At 32.1% G+C, this 24,455-nt stretch overlaps 2 protein-coding genes across 4 annotated transcripts; one reads left to right on the top strand and one right to left on the bottom strand.

Moving 5' to 3' along the window:
- The first annotated feature begins 704 nt into the window (after positions 1–704).
- Positions 705–13,471, top strand: LOC123680876 (patj homolog). Of its 3 annotated transcripts, none has more exons than XM_045618995.1 (6): positions 705–946; positions 1,075–1,404; positions 2,306–3,052; positions 6,275–6,752; positions 12,774–13,054; positions 13,184–13,471. In XM_045618995.1, the coding sequence occupies exons 2-6, from the start codon at positions 1,156–1,158 to the stop codon at positions 13,418–13,420; spliced, it is 1,992 nt and encodes a 663-aa protein (XP_045474951.1). In that variant the 5' UTR covers positions 705–946; positions 1,075–1,155; the 3' UTR covers positions 13,421–13,471. The 3 variants fall into 3 exon arrangements, with proteins under 3 accessions (XP_045474951.1, XP_045474959.1, XP_045474954.1); XM_045619003.1 differs by having other exon boundaries at positions 707–946; positions 6,566–6,752; XM_045618998.1 differs by lacking the exon at positions 705–946 and having other exon boundaries at positions 1,268–1,404; positions 2,291–3,052.
- A 3,139-nt stretch (positions 13,472–16,610) lies between these two features.
- Positions 16,611–23,862, bottom strand: LOC123680908. Its single transcript, XM_045619032.1, has 3 exons — positions 23,656–23,862; positions 21,783–21,983; positions 16,611–16,766 (listed from the first exon to the last, which is right to left on the bottom strand). The coding sequence occupies exons 1-3, from the start codon at positions 23,708–23,710 to the stop codon at positions 16,663–16,665; spliced, it is 360 nt and encodes a 119-aa protein (XP_045474988.1). The 5' UTR covers positions 23,711–23,862; the 3' UTR covers positions 16,611–16,662.
- Positions 23,863–24,455: the final 593 nt, after the last annotated feature.

Raw genomic sequence — 24,455 nt, forward strand, 5'->3', positions numbered from 1 at the left:
CATTCGATAATTACGGTTATGAATAACCGGATAGAATTGAATTAGATACTGATTCGTCATCAGTGAGTTGAGTTTTAAAGTGACTTTTCATCATGCGATATAGTTATAACGAGCGTTCATTAAAATTCGTGGTCAAGAGTGCTGTGGAGAAATTCGAGTGAATTATCTGTGACAACGAGTAGCGCTTAGCTTGTACCATATTACTATCATTTGTTTAAATACTTAGAATTTGAGAAGAATATGGTACAATCAAAGCGCTCTCACACTCAAAGAAAATCAACTCTAATTTCTCCACAGCAACTCTTGACCACGAATTTCAATGAACGCTCGTTATATATATACTTTCCAATATTGCCCTTCTCATTGTAGATATAATATATCTCGTAGCAGAACTTTGGCTCGGCCAGATATAATGTATATTACATCCCGTAACGAAGTCAACATTATTGTTTGAGACCATCCCCGCCTAGATATTCGATGAGACAAGAGACATCTTGACAAAATAATAAAGCACTCTGTTCGGGGAACAACCGCTCAAGAAACATATTCTGGAAATGCATAGAATAAGCTATCTAATCTTTAGTAGAATTTTTTTTTTCCAGAAGTCTCTGGACCAAAGATATAGTCTATGCTCTGGACAGTCGACCATATTAGTGTTCTGTGGTCGACATTAGTTGACAGATTATTGGTTATTTAGATGTCAGATTGTCAGTGTCAAAATTAAAATTAGCGATTTCCTCATATTGGATGTTCTGTGTTTTAAACTTCGAAATTCGATCGGATTTTAAATTTTTATTTGATATTCTACTGGCAGAAATGGATAATTTTCGAGATATTATAAAATCTAAATAACATATTCATTCTGAAAAAATTGAACAACTCTATTTCTAGAATAGATATTTTCATTCAAGATGATGGAAATAATCTATATTTATTTTGAAATAAGGTAAATAAAATTTTTGAACCAATTAGTTATGGATTCTTTTCTGTTATTCAAACTCATTATATATCTGATCAAGTTCTTATAGTTTTATATATTCATTCATTTGAAAAATGACAAATATTTCTTTGCAGGAAATTGAAATAATAGAAAAATTTAAATTTCATGATAAAAGTTATATTATTCTTAAAGTAAAGAGATGATTGAGCAACAATATGGTGTTAAGTACAGAATGGTCACAAGTTGAAGTGATAGACTTGGTAAATGACGGTTCTGGACTTGGATTTGGAATTGTGGGTGGTAAAAGTACAGGGGTTGTTATAAAATCTATTCTTCCTGGTGGCATAGCTGATAAAGATAACCGTTTACAAAGTGGAGACCATATACTTCAGATTGGTGATGTTAATCTCAGAGGTCTTGCAGCTGATCAAGTTGCAACCGTCTTAAGGCAAACTGGACAAGAAGTAAGTTTAATTTGTACCTATGCAACTATTGGTTGCTCGAAATTGAATAAAAAAAATTGTAGTTGTAGACCTTATAAATCTAAATAGAACAAATATACAAAACACAAAAATGTCTTTTTCAACAACTTAATAAATAATTTCTTTATGACAATTATCATTTTAGCCATAATAAGACAATAGTTATTAAGGTCTTTATTCCAAATTAGAGAATATATAACTTAACTAATCTTAATTATAATAACAATTAAGTGAAGCAGAGATTTAGTGCACTGAGTACAGTGTTCTAGTATACTGCATGACCTTATCTTTGATTCTAGAGTAGTCTATAATCAACAATATCAAAAATTTCAATACCTTATGATACAAAACAGTATACAAAAAATATGATATATAAAAATTAATTACTATATCAAGTTTATGAATTATAAATACTATCAAATTTAAATTTCATTCTGCAATCTCATAAATATTTTGGGAAGCATATGTTTAAAGCCACTTGAACTATTAATACTACTGACGCTCAAGGGTTTATTATGGATATATTTCAATTCTATGCTTAAGGGAGTACCCTTCAACTCAATATTGGTATTGTGAACATCAAAGCAATAAGTGATCCTATTGACAAATATAGATGTATTTTAATTTTGAGTAGCAAAATGTAAGACTCTTCTTAAAAATAATATTCAAGTCATTATAAAGCTAGTATGTGAATGTTTTATGCTTTTTATACATAATCAAAAATAATAGAATGATAGTGTATTATATTATTCATTTTATATAATTTTTTTATCGAATTATGGATTAGTGAATGTCTGAAATTATCTTATATCTTATTTTTACACATATTATTTAAATTTTAATTTCTGATGATTTAATAATTCCATAGGTATAAATTTTGCAGGTTAGAATGGTAGTGGCTAGACCTGTAGAACCTTCATCAGCTGACTTCCACAATTTGGACTTTAGCGCACCTATTGTTCCCACAAGAATTTTAACTGATCCTGAAGAACTAGATCGAACTCTTCTACAAAACGGTTTTTCAGCATTTTGCAATTATAATCGAAAATATAGTTGTATTGAAGATGAAGAAGATATACATTATAATAGCTCTGTAGAAGTTGAAACTTTGAATGGAATAAATGATATCGAGCATGAAACAGCTGTTACTATTAATAATACAAGAAATCAGAATTGTATCTCTCCAGACAGTATAAAAACTTTAACTCATGCACCTATTGAATTAGAATATACGTTACCAGAGAATGAGAAGTTTTCAGTAGAACTGAACAAAAATGAATATGGTCTGGGCATAACTGTAGCAGGCTACGTTTGTGAGAGAGAAGACTTAAGTGGTATATTTGTGAAGAGTCTAAGTGAATGCAGTGAAGCTTTCAAATGTCGTAAAATTCAGTTGAATGATAGGATTATAGAAGTTGATGGAGAGTCAATAGAGAGTTGTTCAAATCATGAGGCTGTTGAAAAGTTGAAAAAAACTGGTGATATAGTAAAACTTACATTTGAGAGATTTTTGAGAGGACCAAAGTTTGAACATTTACGAGAGGCCTTGGCAAGTCAGGAAGAAAATGATTTGAGTCCACCCTCACCATCAGTTACTACTTTAAGTTGGATACCCATTGAAAACAATGAGGTAAGAGAATAGGCCTTACTTCCAATTTAAACATTTTATATATACTTTATTGACCTAAATATTATCAGAAATTACCTACAAACACAGAAATGATATTTGATAAATGCTGAGTGTACATGAATAGTTGCGAAAAAATTTAGGGGACGATTCCATGTCAAATAATAGGGTGGGTCTTTCATATAAACTTTTTTTAACCCCCCTGCTTAGTTGCAGTAAAGATGGCGCCCGAAAAGTAGTTTTTAATTTGTGAAAAGTTCATTTTTTTTTTTTTTACATTTATTTCACATTTGTACTAGATAAATTTAAGGTCGTAAATAATTCCAGCCTCCACAACTCAGGCGTATTATCTGTTGATAAATTTTTTTTCTCAAAAACCGAGAATTTTAGCAATAAGTTACAAGAGACCTAAGTTGTTAAGAATTGATCAGTCTATCCAAAATTAACTTTCTTATTGTAAAATATGAATGTAGAAAAAGTTATTGCAAAACAAGATCAAGGGGTGGCTTTTTCTACCCCTTGGAATCATAGACGAACACCACCAAAAATTTTTTGGATGCCTTCTTGCCTGCATAAAATGTCAACTCAATTTCATTTTCGTGAATTTCTTGCTTTTCAAGAAAAAAATTAAAAACTACTTTTCGTCTGTCCAGAAGATTAACTTGCCTGAAAAAATTTGACGAAATCTCAGCTGAGACACATGTAAGTTGCTCCATCCTGCTAGAAACATCTTCATTGGTTAAAGATCTTTGTGGTATAGTGATGATCTATGCCCATTCGAAGCACTTGCACCTTTTCGAATGGAGCAGTCGGATCATCATATTGTTGTACCAGTCTCCTCAAATTTTTTACCAATTTCCGAATGAGACGAATGCTTGGCGCAACCTTTAAGTGATAAAAACCTCGAATATTGGAAAAATGTCTTTGCGCTGTGTCTCAGAATTACCATTTTTGTAAAATTCGCGTACGCACAACATGCGATCCGCTCCATAGTGACCAAATTCCCAAGATCCAGGAAGTAAGATATATAACTATTCTCAATATGAAGTTCTCTGTGAGAAATCTATTTGGAATTTATGAGATAATATTTATCTGAAAAGAAGGGTTACAAACTGTATTAGTTCTTTTTTTTTGTTATATGCTAACTCTAATCTGTTTTGATTTATTTTTGCTGAGAACAAGCTTGAAATGTGATGGAGTGCTCAATATAAGCTATCTTTCAATATCAATATATTTATATACATAATACACATTATAGTGATGTAACAGATGAACCACATGACCATATCTTGTCTTTAAACTTGACTTACAAAATGATGAATGATTATTATCTAGAAACAAAAATCCCTTAACAATCTCATAACAAAGACATCAATATGTGAGATAAAATTCCTGGTGTCAATATCTTAAAATTGATTAAAACTCTCTTTGATTACTCAACATAATTAAAATGTTAAAAATATATAAAAATATTGCTGTTATGATTCCGAATAAGTGACTAAATATTATAAGAAAGTTTTTTGAATTGTGGAATGAGAGGTGTAATTATAATTTTTCATACAAGAAACATAATTCCAACAAGAAACACAATGAGCGAATTAAAATATCCAAATATAATGCGAATATAATGCAAGAGAAGGCTGAGAAGACTACTTACAGAACATTCCATATGACCAAAAATATATACTCCAATCAAATATTTCAAATTTATTTTGGTACAACTATACAGTTTGTCACATGAACCTATGCGACTGATTTTTCTAGTGAATATTAGTTAGTATAGGGAGTTTAAGGCACATCTTATTGAGGAAAAATTGAGGCATTAAAACTTTATTCTGAGTCCTTTATGAAAATAGTTTCAACCTAGCATAAAAAAGATCTCTCACATAGTTCTTCTTTCCTCTTATTTTTCAATACTCTGTCATCAATTGATGTCACTGTGTCTACAGTTTCCTTCAAAATTTCACTCTGGGGTAGGTTAACAACAATTTGTAAAATGTATTCATCATATTGCATAGACAATTAATATGAAATGGCAAAAGGGAAATAAACATGCATGAATATTTTGTGGTATGATTAACATATTAGCTGACCTAACAATATTTTTCGCAAGATCCCTTTCCTAGTCTCAAACAGTGAAAGTGAATTCAGCAAATGACTTGTTTACATCATCTGATCTACTGGTTTTCAATAAGACATTAAATTTCCATACATATTCAATATTCGAGATTAGAACAATCAAGTTTGGCAGTGACTTCACAAACACAAATTGGATTAATTACTGTGAAATTAGCACTGCTTTATTGTATAAGCAGTGGATTAGCTAGGTGGACCCTAGTACAAAAGAACATATTGGGACCTTATCTACTTTAGTAGTTTAGTTTAATCAAGCAAAAATGATCACTGTTTTAGGTCCTGATACACGCCACCTCCTAGTCCTATGATATTTATGTCATTAGGTATAATACTTTTAACCGACTAGATATTTTAAATTCCAATTTGAATTCTGGTCTATGTTATTGTGCCACATACCCATCAACGAATTTTTTTCTCAAAATCCTTTCAATTTGAAACATATCAAGAGAAGTAATTTAAAACAATAATGATAGTTTTGCTCAGATATCACTTTCAGGAGTATATTTTTCTCCCCTTACAGTTGACAAAAAAAAAATATATTGTGCCAATGGGTGTGACAAATTCCTTCTTTACCCTTTGCTCGATGTAATCACTTATCATCCAACCTGAACATAGATACCAAATTTCATGAAAGTTGGACGAACAGTACACGATATATTAGAGACGTTGGGAATTACATGTTTGTGCATGCATAGCAATAGCTGAAATACGTATGGGACCTTCTACAATCCAAGCAGGTTGTCCATAATAAATATATTAAATTATATGAGAACTAACACACAAACAAGAAGTCAAAATTCTTCAGTATGGTTTAATATGCATTTTGCTAGTGGTAATTTGGAACTCTGAGGACAAATATTTTTTTAATCCAAAAGTTATTTGACCACTCTGTGTTCATTAGACTTTGAAGCATTATTTATGTTATGTTTTGAACGTTCACTTCATTTTATTTTGTGAAAAAAACTAATGAACTACTTTTTAGTGATTGCTTCATATGATTGTACCATTACAAATGATTCTGGAAATTTCATTTGCATATTTAGAATCCAACAGAGTGATAGCTTTCTAAAGATAAAAAACTCTTTTCAGTCTGGAGTTGAACCAGAAATAGATTCCATTAGTGAAAATAGTGAGATATATGAACAAGCCAATAATCATAAAGAAATATTTATTGAAGAGAATTTTGAAGCTAATCCAGAAGATGATTTGGAATCGGCAATAAAGAATAAGTGGGAAACGCTTGTAGATTCAGACTGTGAAATAGTAGTGGCTAACCTAACAAAGCTTAAAGGTTTGGGAATCAGCTTAGAGGGAACTGTAGATGTAGAAAAAGGTGTAGAACTAAGACCACATCATTACATAAGATCTATTTTACCTGAGGGACCTGTTGGACAAAATGGAAAATTATGTTCTGGAGATGAATTGTTGGAAGTAAATGGCCAAAAGTTATTAGGAATACGACATGTTGAAGTTGTGAAACTACTTAAAGAATTACCTAGCACTGTACGATTAGTATGTGCAAGGAAGAATAAGAATAGAGTTATTAATACTTCCCAAGATATTGAAGGTAAGATAGATTAAGAAACAAGAAATACTTTTTTTAATTGGATATAAATCCTGATGTCTAATGAAATTTAGAGGAAAATGTGAGATTAAATAAAAACAGTACTTGAAGTCAAGTCTGAATGTATCAAAAGAAAAATAAATGTAGGCCATTTTGGCCTACAGTGGCAAATGATGCTGGTTCTATTAATTAACAAATAAGCTTGAGTGCATAAGTATCCCATTTATTTCAACCTATGTCAGTTGACCAGACTAATAGGGATGAAAAAGACCCTTAGTGTATGTAATAATAAGGTGTAATAAAATAATAATAATGTAATAGGGGTAATAATAATTTGTTTAACTTGATTTTTTCGCTAACAGATGAGTATTTTTAATGCTCTGGTAAAACTAAAATTTCATCTCTTAATATTGTAAAATAATATTACATGATCTTCATAAAAAGCTCTTAGTTTATTTTGAGAAATAACAGATTTGTGAGAGGTGCTTTTAGTTTGTGTATATCCATTCACTAGTAAACTTGTTGTCTTCTATTGTGTAAATAGAACTGCAACAATAATAATATATGTGAACAAAGTAAATTGAAGAACAGAGAAAAAACAAATTGATCAACCACCGTGATAAGCCTGGTTTATATTGGTATAATCATAATCATTTATTACATCCCATGAGATGAATTTACATTTATATAGAACAGGTCAGAAATTAAGTACACAGGAAAAAAATTATATTGAATATTCAAATGATTTTGCAACAAAAATATTCTCCTTCTCCAGCAATAAATCCTCGATAATTTTTTCACACCTTAAATACTCAAGATATTCAATTCGCTCTGGTAGGTTATTGAAGAGCTTGATTTATGGGTGATTGTTGGAATTTGGTGGTTCTGTGCGTTGGTAGACAGATTATATTCTTATGTCTGGTATCATACTTGTGATATTCAGAACACTATTTCAGGTTTTGTATATTTTTACAAATAAACAGTAAGAAATTAAAGATATAAATGAAAGTAAACCAAAGTATTCGATATAATATAAATGATGGTGTACATGACTTCTGGGATGTCCAGCTGAAAATCAACCTAATGATTCTTTTCTGAAAAACAAAAACCTCTCTTTCATTTGGAGATCCTCCCCATAGAATGGTGTTATAATTCATATGGGTGTAGGATAGTGAATGATACACTCCTATCGGTGATTCTTTAGGTAAAATATTCTTGAGTCGGTTCAATGCAAAAAAAAGCACTATTCAATTGAGTACAAACATAAATGCAGTAAGTTCGCCAGTTGAGCTTGTTATCAATTCGCAATCCCAAAAATTCTAGTCAGAAGACTGCAAGTCTCCATTAGGGTGTCTTAAAGTGAGTTCGTTACTATAGTTCAGAGTCTGAAAATACAGTAGGTCTTTTTAATGCTGAGAATGAGTAAATTGCATAAATATAGTAGTAGAGTTCGGTAGTAGAGTGCTTATTATTCCCCTACTATAATAGTGTAAAAAGTTGTGCTAGTGATAGGAGAGTACTACAGATAGTGCAGGGGACAGTAAAGTGGATAGTGGATGTGTGGAATAGTACACTCTACTATCCCACCCCCACTTCCACAATTCTACTCTACTCTACTGGTTTGTTTGTTGACAATGTAAACAAACACAAGTTTAATTTTAAAGGAGGACAGTGTGTCGTCCTAGCTGCTTGTGTGCTTCGAGCATTTTTTAGTTAAAAGTTGGAACTCAAATTTTGCTTACTACGTATAAACGAGAATGAAGTGGACGGAACATGAAACTGAAATTAGTAGGAGTGTACAAGGGTTACGAATATATATGGAATATCAGCATACCTGCTTAGTTTATCACTCATTGTAATAACTTTATTTAATTACGCTTTCTGTTGTTTTCTTTCAATGGAAGAAATTAGTTTCTATATGACAAAACAAAATGTTGCTGTCTAAAGTGAAAATAGTTGCTGAATATCAATCTAAATTTAAAGTCCTTTTAAAAGCAACGAGATAGGAAAAGCACTGCAAATTTTGTCTGGTCTGTTATTTCTTATTTCTTCTTTTAACGCAAAATATCTCGACAACTTTGAAAAAATTGATCAAACAATATAATAAATTATGAATATTTAGCTGCGGGATTTAAACCCGAAGTATTTTTCTCCCAGATTCTTATAAACAGAAAGATCTTGCAACGCCGCAGCGCAGGCGGCAGGTCGCTAGTGTGACCATCCCCTCTTCGTTATTGAAAGAGTTTATTCGATATCATATCACGCAGATGTTTTGATTTTTGCAGTGGACCATGATTATTCTCTGGAATAACGTTGAATCTCCTATCTTTACGACCTTATTTTCTAAAGCTGTGTCACATTAAAAAGGAAACAGGTATTAACCGGTAGAACAATCAAGATTTTGGAAAATCGATACTACATTCTGAATATCGAATTCAAACTCATAATTAATATTCAATGGAGCGAGCCAGGCAATCTCTGACTTACCATTGTACTTCTTAAGTACATTTTCAGTCTCTTGAGGGTAGAATAAATTCTTACAAACCGTCTATACTGGTATCGCACAAAATATTTTGCGTAAAAGATATGCACATCATATTTAGAAAGTACTTTGCATTAAATTTATGATTCGGGAATTCTCGATAATTCCATCTTCCACATCTTGAATTCATACTCAAGGGTTATTTCTTGGCTGTTTCTAAATCCATTACATACAATTCTATTAATTCGAAGAGTCATTACTCCGATCAATTAAACACCTGAATGATGATAATATTGATTGATGTTTGAGAAATCTGTTAATCATTCGAAAATTTTGAAGCTTGATGTTACTATTGCTTCGGAACCTTTTCCAGGTAGCATAATTGGAACAATCCCAGCACTCATAGGCAACTTCGTTGCCTTTACTATGTATTTTTGTAGGACGTGCTCAACCATGATACTCGATACAAGTAAATAATAATATTTCTTTGTATCATGGTGTTCAACTACTGAACTACTATCTGGTGGCAATAATATTCCAATTTTATGGTTAACTTTGAGAAGCAACCACCAAGAAATTTTTTCTATATTGAAAATGACGTTCGAGACAATAAATGATGCTGGGTTGTAAATAATAAATTAAAATCCATTAGAAACATAATGTTCTCTTCATTGACAAACTTTCTCTGAATTGATGGCATTTTTGGAGAAGGTTGCAGTCCCCAGTCCCCCCCATAGCTGCACAAGTGAACTTCAATGAAATAAGGCAGGCAGGTAAAACTTAATGGGAAAAACGATATGGGTGTCCTGAATAGTTGAAAGTTGAAACCAACAAATGCTAAAATTGAGCCCCGCGAACTTCCAAACAATGCAATTTTTTGTTCAGATTTCCATGTCTTATTCTCAAGTATGTAAGGAGTTAATCAGCTGTAATAGTCAATAATAAAAACTGTGAAACAATTTAACAGCTTCAGTGCCGTATCTAGGTACTATTGCGCCTGTGGCAATATATTAGACATCGCCCTCATTTTCGACCTTTTTTTTATCCATTATATTTTCTTATAGTATTTTTTTGTTCATAATTTTTGAGCCCTATATTTTCGTTTTGCTGATCTTGTGATTATTTTAGACTTAGTACGCAAATTCTAGGGAAGGCTAGCAATATTTTAAATGCTTCCAGATTCCTCTGCATCGCTTGTTGTGTGACCTATTCATGAAAACTGAGTTGTGATCTTTCAAATTATTTCGCCTGGTGCTCCAAATTTTTTGGGCGCTCCTGCGGACCTTGCACCCGTGGCAAGTGCCACCTTTGCCACGCCCTAGATACGGCTCTGAACAGCTTGTCTTCTGACTGGGATCTGTTTGGTGTCTCTAGGCGCGTTTAAGAGAAAAGCTTATAATTTAGCTTCTGTTTGACTGTTTCCAAAAAAATAACTGAAATTAAATTATAGAATATAAGTAATAATAAAACAAATATTAGAATCAAGGCATCAAAAATTTAAAGAGCCACTATTCACGTGCTCTACTGAAATCTTCTGAATATATATATATATTCTTTTGAGAAAGAGCAAATACAAAATATTAATTTCAAACAATCAAGCATATGTGTCGATGAATCTCAGTATTAGCAGAGGAAATGTAACGGGGCATCATACATTTCAACGTATGATACAAGAGAACAGATAAAAACCTCAGCAAAAACTCTGTCTCCCCGTATCGGTGTAGTGACTGGTTTGTGTAAACGTTTACAGAATAAGCTGACATAATTTATATTGAAGGACTTCCTCTTCAACCAAAACAAAATTTCCTTTATCCTCTTCTGAATAAATGATGAACTATATGAATTGAATTCAGGTTTCAGATCCTCTGCTGAGTTTCGACTTTAAAAAACGCTCTAAAATTTCCTTTTTTTTTCTTTAAGATGATTGAATAAAACAATCAGATGATGCGGATGAACTTTTATTTTTAATTCAAATGCACCCACGCCCAACACTAGGTATAACGAAAAAAGGATAGATATTGTAGACATTCTTGACGCAAAGATGTTTGAGATTAGTGAATTCGATATAAAAAATCATCTTTGAAATTAGTTGAAATTGAAAAAATGATTTAATACATTCTTCTAGAAATCCAGATTTCTTGGAAAAAGTAGAAAATTCCGCCCCATAATATTTGACTCTCCTCTGGTTTCAGGTTCTTCGTTGTGTTTCAAATGTATAAAACGCTTGAACATTTTGTTTTTTTTTTTTAAATGATTGAGTATAACAATCGGATGAACGATTATTTCATTAAACTCGAATGCGCACACGTCCAATATTAGTTAATTTTATACGAAAAATCATCTTTGAAATTCGTTGAATTGAAAAAGAATTTGTTCAATACATTTTTCTAAGAATTCGGTTTTCTCGGAAAAAGTAGAAAATGCCGCGCCGGGAAAAAGACGGTTTGCCAGCTTCTAGAGCGCTCCTTGATGATGATACCAAATACAATATTTTTTACCGCTATATCCTTGCATTCGGAACTAATGGTCCCAGGTTCGAATTCCGCCACTGCATATTCATTGAAATTTTTATATCAATGTTTTTATATTTTTAATTTACATGTCGAGATACTGGTCAATGAACGAGGAAATAATAAACCATAGTATAAAATTTGCCGTGTTTTTAATGTAATACACATTTTGCCAAAAAATCGAGTTGAAAAATTATTCCTGATGGTTGTAACACTCATAATGTCACCAAGTATATTTGGAATGTTTAGATTTGAAAATCCTAGTATCTACATTGATTTTTTATTTCAAACTACAAGAAAATATTTATATTCTGATTATTTTTCAAACAGTTGAAAACAATTTCTGTGGAAAGAAGGAAATATTTTTCTCAGCATTTGCCTGTTTTGTCCTCAATTTTCCTTATTTGATTAGGAAATACGGAAAATCGAATAGAATTTTCAAGATAGGGGGATATATTCCGTACGAATACGGGGATATTGAGTGAAACTATTCATGTTATAGTCAGTTGAAGTTGAATGGTTTGTTTTCATTCCTCAATTTTCTTTCATTTAAAACTTCTCCATTTGAATTCATTGCATATTCAATTGAAAACTAAGTTTGAACAATTCAATAACTGCACTGCTATCTGAATGAATGTTAATCTTTGTAATAGCAATCTATTAAATTCGTCAACTAAATCTAATTTGAAACTATATTTCACATGTGTGAACTCATGTGTTATCCCTTTTCATCGACTACATAAAAAAGCTAAACACTTTTTTTTGAGCAATCATGCCATCGTTGCATTGAATTGAGTCATGCAGTTTGTTGTCTATATTACTTGAGTAGTGTTGCTTATGGTCAATTTTATTGAGAGCCTTATCGACTTCAATTCTGAGTATGAACATGATAACAAATCACTTTTAAATACTTTTAATCTTGTAATTGAAAAAATATTTCTAAATCTTGAAGGTTCCGAGTATCTGATTGGACTATATTTATAATATATTTATGAGTAGAATTGATATGATGATATCCATAAATATTTTTAGGTTTTGAAGCAAGAAATATATTAGGAGGCAGTTTGAAAAATTTACTCCCTCATCCAGAACAGCGTTTACTAAAAGCTTTGAGTGACACCAGTATTAATACTTCAAGCACTCTGACAGTATCAGATGACTTGAATCTAACAAGAGAAAAATCAAGATCAATGGAAGATTCAAATATAGCAATGTGGAAGGACGAAGTAGAGTATATTGAATTAACTAAAAATGATAGAGGATTTGGATTTTCTATCTTAGATTATCAGGATCCCATTGATCCAAAATCTACAGTAAGTAATACTCACTTCTTTTTTGAGATTTGATTTGTGAACATCAAATCCTCTCAATGTTTGTTACTTATGATTCCTAATCTGCTTGGAATTGTAAAGATCATGAAATCCCAATCTCATTTATTTTAGGTAATCGTTGTAAGGAGCCTAGTACCGAAAGGTGTTGCAGAACAAGATGGTAGAATAACACCAGGGGATAAATTGGTTAGTGTCAACAATAAAAGTATCATCAATGTACCTTTGGATGAAGCTGTTCAAGCACTGAAATGTACGGTGCCAGGACCTGTTAGGTTGGGATTTTGTAAACCTGTGCCTAGATCTGGGTTGTCAGGCTCAGACAGTGCACAAAATACTTCAAAGTCTTAAATTGATTTCATTTTCTGATACAAATATATTTCTGCAATCTCTTGCAATCAATTGAACCTTTTAATTTAAAAAATCTAATAGCAATCACCCTTCCATCTATAATGCATTCATCATTATACATATATATAAATTATTTCTAGATCATTTATAGCTGAAACTACCTGCTACATCAGTTGAATTAACGAATTGCATATAATCTATCTCATTTGATTTTTCTTAAGATAGTCTTTGTATGGGTATATTGAGTCTTATTCATAATAAGAGATTGATTATAACACACACTTTCTATTCTACATTCTTCTGAGTCTTAGTTTGAAATTGTTGAGATTTGTCTCTTTTTTTTAATTTTATATATATGAATAAGTCTTGTGACAATTATTTAGTCTTCCGAATTGGGAACCATTATGATTTCGTAATTCTCACAAAAATTAAACTGAAAAATTATACATTACAATTATATTGTCACAAAAGTCTTACAGGAACTGTCTTTTGAAAAATTATCTATTTCTGAATTTTTGTTTAATGGTACAACTAGATGCAATTCAATACAATAAGTACATCAAAGAAGAAATGCTTATTACCAGATGGTATTTTCTAGTTTTCATTGATAATTTTTTTCCAATGTATATATTGCTGTGAAATGTGGAAGTGAGAAAAATGCAATGGAGTTGGATAAATAGAAATGTTTAAATAGTCGAATGAAACATTTGACATGTTAACATTGTTTAAAGCAAACTTGGTCTTTCTGGCATGATAGCTGAATCAGAAAAATAATTTATCCACGATAACAGAATTTTCAAAATATGAGTCCATTTCTGTAAAATAGTTCAGCTCCTAGTGAAGCTTCAACTTGCTCTCATCTGAAAGTTTAAACCTAACATGTATTTTGAAATTGCTTTTGCTCCAGAAGATAGAATAGTATTCTAAAATTTCAACACAAGGAGCCATCTTATTACTGTAATCAAATAAAGAAATAGAATAATGAAAGAAGGAATAAACATTAGTTGATATATCCCAGAAAAAAGTTTAAAGGACTATGGTGCTAGTGACAGGGAAAGGATGAAATTTTTGAAACTGCTATATAATTCTGAATATCATCAATATTATCTCTGTTAGCGGATTTAAGAACATATTGTCTTAATTTATAGGTAAGCTGACAGCAAATAACACATTTTAAATTTTTAGTAATTTCGATTAATCTAAATTAGTGGAAATTGTTGTTTTAGCCATTTTAATTCACACAAGATTTCCTCAAGGTGAATTGATGGTAGGACAAAATAGAATAGGTATGATATTTATATTCATCTTAGTAATGAAATGAAATCATAAAATATTTTTCAGCATCATTGACAGACTCTAGATTTTTAGTTTAACCATGAAATTAATACTGATATTAATTTCATTAACAAGAAGTTTTTAGTTAGTTCTATAATCTCATTAGAAATGACGTCATTTCATACCTAAAGTGAATAGCCTGTTACAAATGCCTAAGATTGATATAATCAATTCAATTTTCTTTATACAGAAATTGAACCAGAAGAATAATTAGCTCCATAAAATTTTTTAGTAAAATCTTTGACTTGGATAATTAGACTAGAAGTTAGGACATGTTTGAAAAAACTGATTTGAATAAAAAACATTCAAATTCTTTATGTTAACATTTTCCTCATGTTTCATTTCAAAAATGGTTTTTTAATTGCCTTGAAAATATTTTTTTCACTTGCCATTATCCAGCCACTTGATATTCTGTTAACATTATTATAGTTTTACTTTGATTTATTCCTCCCTATGAATAGGAACTGAAAGATGGTTGTGAAACAGGTTTGAGAAAAACCTAGTCCATAAGTACTATTATACCGTATTTGTATAAAAAACATGAAACTATAGGTTCAAAGAGAATTTTCAGATGAAATGAACTATTAACTGAGTGCTACATGTAGATAAATAACTGTTGTTATATGAACTTTGATGCTCATAGATTTGCACATAGAACATGTTAATCCATATGCATACTTGATCTCATTACGTAAGAAATATCAAACAAAAATAAGGCATTCATCATACAATTAATTTTTAACACGAACAATTTCAAAATAGGTACTGAATTATTTGAAATAAATGATTGATACTATAATTATTATTATATTGAAACTTTGCACTAATTTTTCAATACCAATTTTTTTTTCCTCTTATTGGAGAGATGATCTACTTGAAGTCCGCATCATATTCTATTTCTTCTTATTATACAGCAATCTTATAAAATCTTTAGTAATTGGAATAACCAGATAATAGAAAAAAAAAACTCAAATGCTCAATAGCATATTTTTTTCTAATGAAAGGACAATATTTGAAGAAAACAAATATGTGCACAATCACCTTGCCTTTTTCAACCTCTGATAGCTGTAAGTAATGCACAGTAAGAAAATATATAAGCATATTGACTCAAAATAAGGGGCACAAATTTTACAATCCACTGTGAATGTTGAAATTATGATTCATTCAAATTTATCATAATAATATGATAAATAATGTTTGGGCATAAAAAATTTCTAGTCATGTTCAGTTTGTCATATCTTTATGAAAAAAGAGTTTATGAAGGTTGAAGATAAGCTGAATTCTCCTGTGAAAAATAATTCTTTTATTGTAAAACTACTTATTTGTATCATTAAAAATTAGTGATAATTTAAAAATGAATAATTGTCTAACTAAAACATTTTTGTGGACAAATAATTTTGATGAATTTATCATAAATAGTAGAAAATTCAACCGAACTGATTGATTTTGAATTAAATGAAGAAGGAAATTAGAAATTCGATTGATTTATAACTTTCGGTCTTTAAAATGTAATAGTAGTAATATGTTATTATTCCTACTTCCTAGCATTGGTTGGAATGGATTATTTAAAAAACTTGAACAGACAACTATTTCATTAATATTTATGTTTCACTTGTCTCTCGTCCAGGAAAAAAAATCCCACAGATAAAAAAATCGAGTTATAACTATTTACTTCAGGATGATAAATAAATACTTACAAATGAATTGGATGTTTTTCTCAAAAATTATTTATAATTCAGGGTGAGAATCTGCAACTTGTATTGTTTGTTATGTTGTAAACTAGAATGTGTAGATTTCAACTAAATATCATTGAAATACTGAAATTGATTGTTATATGATTTGATGAGTAAAAAAATTGTGGAAATAAATATTTAATGGCTAAATAGAATATCACAAAAGTAAAGTTATCATTTTTTAACACAACAACATGCAGTGATTAGCTTATGTTCCCTACAAGAGTTAGCATGAAGAAAACTACAGTCGGCGTAATAGCACTGTCGTGGTAATTGTTCTGAAAAAAAAAAAAATTATAATATTAAGCTGAACATTTCGAATGAGGTAAAATTATTTTTCTCATCTGAAATACGAGAAAAAACATGGGAGTTTATCACAACCTGAAACCTCCTCTCTTCCATAAAATCTTCAAATGTTTTTTTTTTTTATTCCAGAGGATTATCAGCGTATTATCAATTCACCCAAATGTCTGTATTTACGAATTTTGAGCTTGAACTATTGGTTTCTACACACAGATGAAGAATTATAGGTCAAAATTGTTTATACACTGATCAACAATTGCTAGGGATCACTTATGAACTTCTCTTCATCATTTGTATTTTTTTCAAGTTATCTCGTGAATATAATAATAATAATAATAAGCAGACGAATCAACACCTTTACAACTTCACAAGGAGCAATTTTCATACAACCACCAGACAAACCAAGAAAAATTGGATAGATGGAGAGAGAAGCCCCTGCATGGAAGACATTTCAACGAGGTGAACCAGGATCATGTCGACATTGAAGCGTCGAACTATTGGCTCACATCAGGTGCGATGTACCCAGAAACAGAGGGTTTTCTTTTAGCCATCCAAGATCAAGTGATCTCAACTAGAAATTACTGCAGGCATATCATAAAGGATCGAACTATTACCGACGATCGATGCCGATATGGGTGTCCAACAAATGAGACAATACAACATATCACGGGTGGATGTCAGATGTTTGCAGGAAATGAATATAAAGAGAGACACGATGCAGTAGGAAAGATATTACACCAAGAAATGGCAACTAAATTAACACTAATTCAATCTGAAAAAGTACCATACTACAAGTACCGACCGGAGACCATCCTGGAAAACGAACGCTATAAACTGTACTGGGATCGTACAGTTTTGACTGATAAAACAGTCCCTCACAACAGGCCAGATATATTGCTAGTTGATAAACATCAAAAGGCAGCTATACTCATCGACGTAGCAATACCTAATAACAACAACTTGCGTCAAAAAGAGGTCGAAAAAATTTCAAAATATAGGGACCTCGAATTTCAGATGAAGCGCCAGTGGGGAATGATATCAACGAGAACTATTCCAATTATCATCTCAACAACAGGAATAGTACCCAAAAATCTCAAGAGAAATATCAAGCAACTAGGGCTTAGTGAGTATATATGTAATGTAATGCAAAAAGCTGTTCTTTTAGGTACTGCAAGGACGGTGAGAAAATTCCTAGGAAGCGAAGGACAGGTCCAAGGATCGCGTGTAAGAGGACCAGAAGTTCGACGACAACCAGGGGGACCACAAGGACCGGACACGACCGAGCTCTACCCTTCTGATATTTTAAATATCTGGGATTGAGTGAATGTTCCTCTTAGCGAGGAGTGAGAAGCCGACGGCGAGGATAAATCCTACGCGTATAGGCAAAAGTCGGATATATACTTTATTTCCAACAATACTTTTCATAACAATAATCATACAAAAATACATTATATATAAACAGCTGTTGGAAATTGGTGAGAATATCGAAGAGAGTTTTGAAACAAAACTCCCACCGGTTTTCAATTCCGACCAAACAAAAAAAAAATAGTAAAATAACTAGTCTACAATACCAAATTGGGAAAAATATATCCAACGAAAATAATCCCTGTAACAATCTTTCATTATAAACATTTCATGGGGAGGTGCATAAAATGAAAACTCAACAGTCCAGTACAACCCTGATAATCAAAAATAAAGTAAAATGAAGTGTAATGGGAATAATCTATATCTTATAATTGAAATAAAACAAACAAAAATAAATAAGTAAATATGTATATAAATATATGGATATCTAAACATGGTGAAAAAATCTTACATAATCTGCTTTGAAACGATGAATGGATGTGCTCTTCAGGAAATTTGGCAAGTTGTTGTATACCTTAGATATTTTATATGAAAACCCCTTTTTGAAAAATTGAGTACGATGTGACGGAATCATCACCACCCCTCTATGTCTCAGGTTCAAATTATGAACGTCAGTCCTAAATGTTATCTTGTTATATAGATATGCAGGGGTTTTATTGAGTACTACCTTATGGAACATGCACGCACAGTGGAGCTTTCTGCGAGCATCTATGTCCAACCAGCCAATCTCTTTTATTCTATGAGAGATCCGTTCTCGTCTTCTGATACCATAAATAAAACGAAGACACGAATTTTGAACCATTTGAATTCTTTTTACATTTCTATATGATAAAAATGAGCCATATAATACGTCGCAAAAGTTGAATTGAGATAACACTAATGTATCACATAAGAGAGTCTTCGTTTTGGTAGTAAGAAAGTGTCTATCTGTACATTATATGTTCTCTAAGGAAAAAGTAAGATGTTTTGAGTTGATTATATCAAAGTCTTCCTCACTTCATCGGCTCTTGTTCACAAAATCGATTATATTATCTGTAGGCTGTTACAGGTGGAGTGAAAAGCAATGTGGTATTTGTTATTAAATCTGTTTTTTCTCTCGTTCAAACACATAAGGTGACAATAATTGAAGAAATGAGAACAATATCAGCTTATCAGTCATGCCGAGAAGACGTTTGGCTCCTGTGCAACTGGACCAAATCATACGGTGGATACAGGAAGGTTTGTCCCAGCGAGAAGTGTCCCGGCGGTTGAATGTTTCGCAAAGTGTCGTGAGTCGGGCTTGGAATAGGTTCATCCAAAACGACTCAGTAGCTTATGTTCGGGGGAGGTCGGCAGCGCAGTACAACAGCTGCCGACTCAGATCACTGAGAGTTGCAACAGGAGTTCTAATTTCGAACCAGACTGTAAGACGACGACTACATGTTCGTGGTTTGAGAGCACGTAGGAGGGTACAACATCCCCGTTTGAATAGGGAACACCGGGTTCATCGACGGCAATGGGCTGAGGAGCACCGCAATTGGACACTTGAAGATTGGAGCCGATGTTTATTTACGGATGAGTCTAGATTTCGTTTGGTCAACTCCGATGGACGTATTATTGCTTGGAGGGAAAGAGGTCGAAGGTATGCAGAACAGTTTATGGAACCCACAACAGCTTTTGGCGGAGGTTCTATATGTGTATGGGGAGGCATTTGTTTGAACCAACGCACAGAGTTGGTTGTTCTGCAGAACACCACCATGACCAGCCAGAGATATCACGATATGATTATTGAACTCATAATTTTTCCGTTTGCGGCTGCCGTGGGCGAGAATTTCATTTTAATTGACGATAATGCCCGTCCACACCGTAGTCGTCTGGTTAATGAAGCGCTAGAAACTCATGCTATTGATAGGATGGACTGGCCAGCTCGCTCTCCAGACATGAATTGCATCGAACATGTCTGGTCTGAGATGTCTAGACAATTGTCAACCTTAGAATAACCGATCAATAACCTGGAGGACCTTTCTAACGCTTTACGGGATATTTGGACGAATTTGCCCCAAAATTTTATAAATCGTTTGATCGAAAGTATGCCTCGTAGGGTAGAATGCTTGAGACGAGCTCGTGGGGGACCAACTAGGTACTGGCTTAACCGAAACTTCAGCCTTCTTGTGGTTTCATCATAAAATTTTTATGTTATTCAAACACAGAATTTTGAGTGTTCCTAATAAAGTCTTTTTTTCTCTCCAACTTTCCATTTTTTCATTCTTCATTCAAGTGAACCATATTATCAACTGAAAATAATCTGATATCTGACTAAATTTATAATCTTGGAGCGGATATTTCAGAAATAAATTTAGAACAAGTAAGTGATCCCTATCAATTGTTGAGCAGTGTATACGGCCACCGAATACAACTCTCGAGCATGTTAGACCTGGACGTTCAAAAACCCATCCTTCCTTCTTGCAAGTTATAGTGTTTCTCTACTTTTGTCCGTCTGATATTTGTTTATTTACCTTCTTTCGCACACCATTACTGTGTTATTTCTTTGTCATTTAATTATTGTGTTGCGGTAAACGTGTAATCCGGGTGAAGGAAAATAGTCAACTTCCTAACAAGTGCGGAAAGTGGTTCACTTTTCCTAGACGAATTTAATTAATTCTTTAATACTTAACATTCTTTGATACTCTTCTGTTCGCATATTCGTGCGGAAAAGAAATATAAGGTGCTTTTTCCACACTGTCTGGGAAAGTGACTCTGTACGTACGAAAAAAGGGTTGTAAGCGCAAGCTTGTAGAAAAAATAATTTACGCAGATTCATATTTTTCTAGCAGGGGAAGCTCTGGCTTTTGAATGCTAGGTAGTGCATTGACACACAAATATAATGCAAATAATGGACTTCAACCAGCGAGAGATGAACTAGAAGAGTTCGCATCTCAGGATGACCTAGATATAAGGGACACAAAACTGAAGCCATCCTACTGGCACTCCAGGATCCTAGGATACAACCTGAATCGTTCAGCCCACCCAACTGGAAACGGAGGGGGAACAGTGATCTATGTGGAGCAAGAGTACCGACAGCAACTGAATATACCAACGTCAAATGGCCTACTCCACCTTTTTTCTTGTTACAACAAACCTGGGAGATCACTGATGCTTGATACTGACTATCAAGCGGTATTCTGCAAAGCATCCCAGATGGAATAGCCAGAGCAGTAAATCACGTTATGGAGAGAATATGGGGGGCATATTAGGTAGCAGTGAGAAGGAACCTCCTTAATTAAATCTAATCTAGTCGGATCTGTTTATGTCGTTGATAAAATGTTAAGTTTTTTCGATATTCTGTTCGAATTTTCAGTGATTATTTTTGCGCTATTCACACGCGGCATAATCAAAATTAGAACCTACACTGAAAATTTTAAGTTGTTGGTTTTTCCATTGAAGAATTATTTTTTTTAGGTTAGGACAAAATTGAATTATGATCACGGGTTCGTCATTAGTGAGTGGAAAATGCTCAAAATTCGATAAATACAGACGTCATGACGGCATGATAACTATAGAACAATGTTCGGGGAACGAGCCATTGAAAAGCTGCAAGACTTTCAATAGAATGCCAATCTTGAAAATATAAGTCATAATTTTCTTACCATAGGGATTGTTAGGATTACTGCAGCAACAGGAATCGTGAAAAAGTTTGTCTCCACAGTAGCTAAAAACTGAACGATCACATTCTGGGCATCTTCTTCTTGATTCGAAAGGATTTATCAAAGAGTTAATACCATTGTTGAAACCAAAACCATTCAGACCTTGTAATGTGTACTGCGGATTATTGGGCTCGTTGAATAATCCTAGAATAGGAAGATCATAGTTTCATGAAATATTTTCTGAATTACATAGAACGCTTGAAGTCATTTGGCTGAAAAATATTTCTTCTTTAAACGTTTCTGAAGGTTGAACGTTTAGCAATTGAAATAATTAACCAAATGAAAAATTTAACAGTCCAATATATTTTTGCATATCAAACCCACTTTCTTGTTGATATTTATATCTTTCTCTCAATATTTTTCATGAAAAAATGGTCCGCCACTGAGATATTTCAAACTAGAAATAACTTTTTAATCGCTTGTTTTGATTTGTGAAAAAAATTTCTCAACTTTTTTTCTATGAGCCGCCGTTTTAAGCAAAAAAAACATCTTGATATCAATAAATTATCAAGAACTATCTAATAATAATAATTATCTAATAATTTATCAAACAAATGAAAAAAACTCGCGTTAAGATTTAATTTTTTTTTGCGTTACGAATTAAAATAATCTCTAGAGATTGAACAAGGAATTATTCAAAAATAATTATTAGCTTTAAATATTTAACTGGTGTATCAATTTTTCTTCAAAAAAAAATTGATACACCAGTTAAATATTTAAAGCTAATAATTATTTTCGAATAATAATTAACATCATCAGCTAATGATGTTAATTGAAGCATGTCAATAAATGCGCAATAACTACCTCTTGAAATCAACCAGATTTCATTTGAATACTTCGACTGGTTTCAGACATACATAAAAATTGACATTTTTCAAGAAAAATTAACATTCTGCATCTTGGAATACCATTTACGAACAAAATTTTTTTTAGCAAACTTGCATTATTTTTTCATGCTAAACTACCCATTGAAGTTTGTCGCACTTTTTCAATAACACCCTGTATAAGCACAACAATCTTCAATAAAATGTAGCGAAAAGCTACAGTCATACGATATTCATGAAATTTTGAATCAACATGAGTTTTCCATTCGATAATTGAATACACTTAGTTTTATTTCAGGTGGATCAAAAATTTTCTTTCGAATATTATCGTGTTCACTGCTATAAATTTGGTTATGATCTTTTCATTCGGAATCATATCAAATCTAAATAACTGAATGATACTATTAGCTGCAGTAAATTCGAAAATTACATACATTTGGCAGAAAGATGCACCCTAGAACAAGAGCGAAATATTTTTGAATAAAATCTTACATTAGTTCCGTAATTTTTACCTTATTTAGGATTATTCTTTCACAACTATTCTGAGGTATTTCTACTGGGTGTATTCCAATTTAACGATTGTCTAATTTAAGAGATAATTACCAGATTTTGAAAAATGGACATGTCTTTGAAAAATAGATAACCATACCAAATCAGTGATTAAATTAAGAAAGGATGTAGAATCGGTTGAATATATAGGGATATATTGAGCCTCAAATCATAAAATATTTATACGCATAAATTTTGGTGATGAATACAAAAAATTTATTATAATTTTTCAGAGATGAAAAGTCTCCAAACGACTCCGCCACTAGTTACTTTTTAATATGTCTAAAGGTCTATAATATAACAAATTAATATATTTGTGAGATACCGATTCTCCATACTCCCACAATATTCTGACAAGTTTGGCATAATTTAAAAAGGTCACTAAAACATTATCAAATTATTTAACTACGCACACTTCTTATAGAATAAAAATATTTTCTCACCTAAACAGCCTACAATACAAACATTCAACAATAAAAACGTGGTCCTCATTTTCATTTATTTCAAGTCGGCGAACTATATGGCACTAATATCGAGAACTGAGGGCATTGAAATGAGAGAAGTCGCAAATCTGTAACTGTATTTTGAACTGTGCGTCGTGATGGGATGTGTGTTAATGACTTTCGATTAACAGTATATTCAGATTTTCAATAGTGAATCAGAAAAAAAATCCCGAACGAACAATATACATTCAAATAAAATCATTGAATTTCCTTCGGAATATTTCATAGTATATATCAAGATTAGATCTTTCTCATCCATTTGAATTTAAATCTGAATATTGATTGGGCCAGGGCTTTTTCAATGGCGACTCCCAATCTTCACACTGGAATAGAACAATAATAAAGTCAGACTTAAATCTCCATTGAATTGATTTTGATGGTCATGCGAGATTCGCATAGTGCAAAATTTGCTTGGTAAGTTATGAATGATTTTGGAGCCAGAAGACCTATTATTTTTTATTCCTAGATTAACAATTGGATTGTACAAGTCAAATAAGAAATAATGAAATTTTAGCGCCTTGGAAGTCAACCTTCTTACTCAAAAAAACTAGTTTATTTAATTTTATTATAGGTATTAGAATTAGGAAATGGTAACTTATAAGTATATCATACCAAATGAAGAAAATTGCTCCTAAAACATTTGAATATATACCAGGTGGCTCACTCCAGACTCGGATATCATTTTGAGGGATTAAATGAAGATATTTTGATAAACTTTTTTTGTAATATGCATAGGGTAG

Source organism: Harmonia axyridis, chromosome 1 (assembly GCF_914767665.1).
Source record: "Harmonia axyridis chromosome 1, icHarAxyr1.1, whole genome shotgun sequence".
NCBI classification, from domain to species: domain Eukaryota; kingdom Metazoa; phylum Arthropoda; class Insecta; order Coleoptera; family Coccinellidae; genus Harmonia; species Harmonia axyridis.

Excerpts from the sequence above, each read along its gene's own strand:
- LOC123680908 (XM_045619032.1), bottom strand. The coding sequence starts at position 23,710 with ATGAAAATGAGGACCACGTTTTTATTGTTGAATGTTTGTATTGTAGGC. Across the intron at positions 21,984-23,655 it reads TTGTATTGTAGGCTGTTTAG|GATTATTCAACGAGCCCAAT; the intron begins GTGAGAAAATAT and ends TTCCTATTCTAG. Across the intron at positions 16,767-21,782 it reads TAATCCTAACAATCCCTATG|AACAATTACCACGACAGTGC; the intron begins GTAAGAAAATTA and ends TTTTTTTTTCAG.
- LOC123680876 (XM_045618995.1), top strand. The coding sequence starts at position 1,156 with ATGGTGTTAAGTACAGAATGGTCACAAGTTGAAGTGATAGACTTGGTA. Across the intron at positions 1,405-2,305 it reads TAAGGCAAACTGGACAAGAA|GTTAGAATGGTAGTGGCTAG; the intron begins GTAAGTTTAATT and ends TAAATTTTGCAG. Across the intron at positions 13,055-13,183 it reads CCATTGATCCAAAATCTACA|GTAATCGTTGTAAGGAGCCT; the intron begins GTAAGTAATACT and ends CATTTATTTTAG.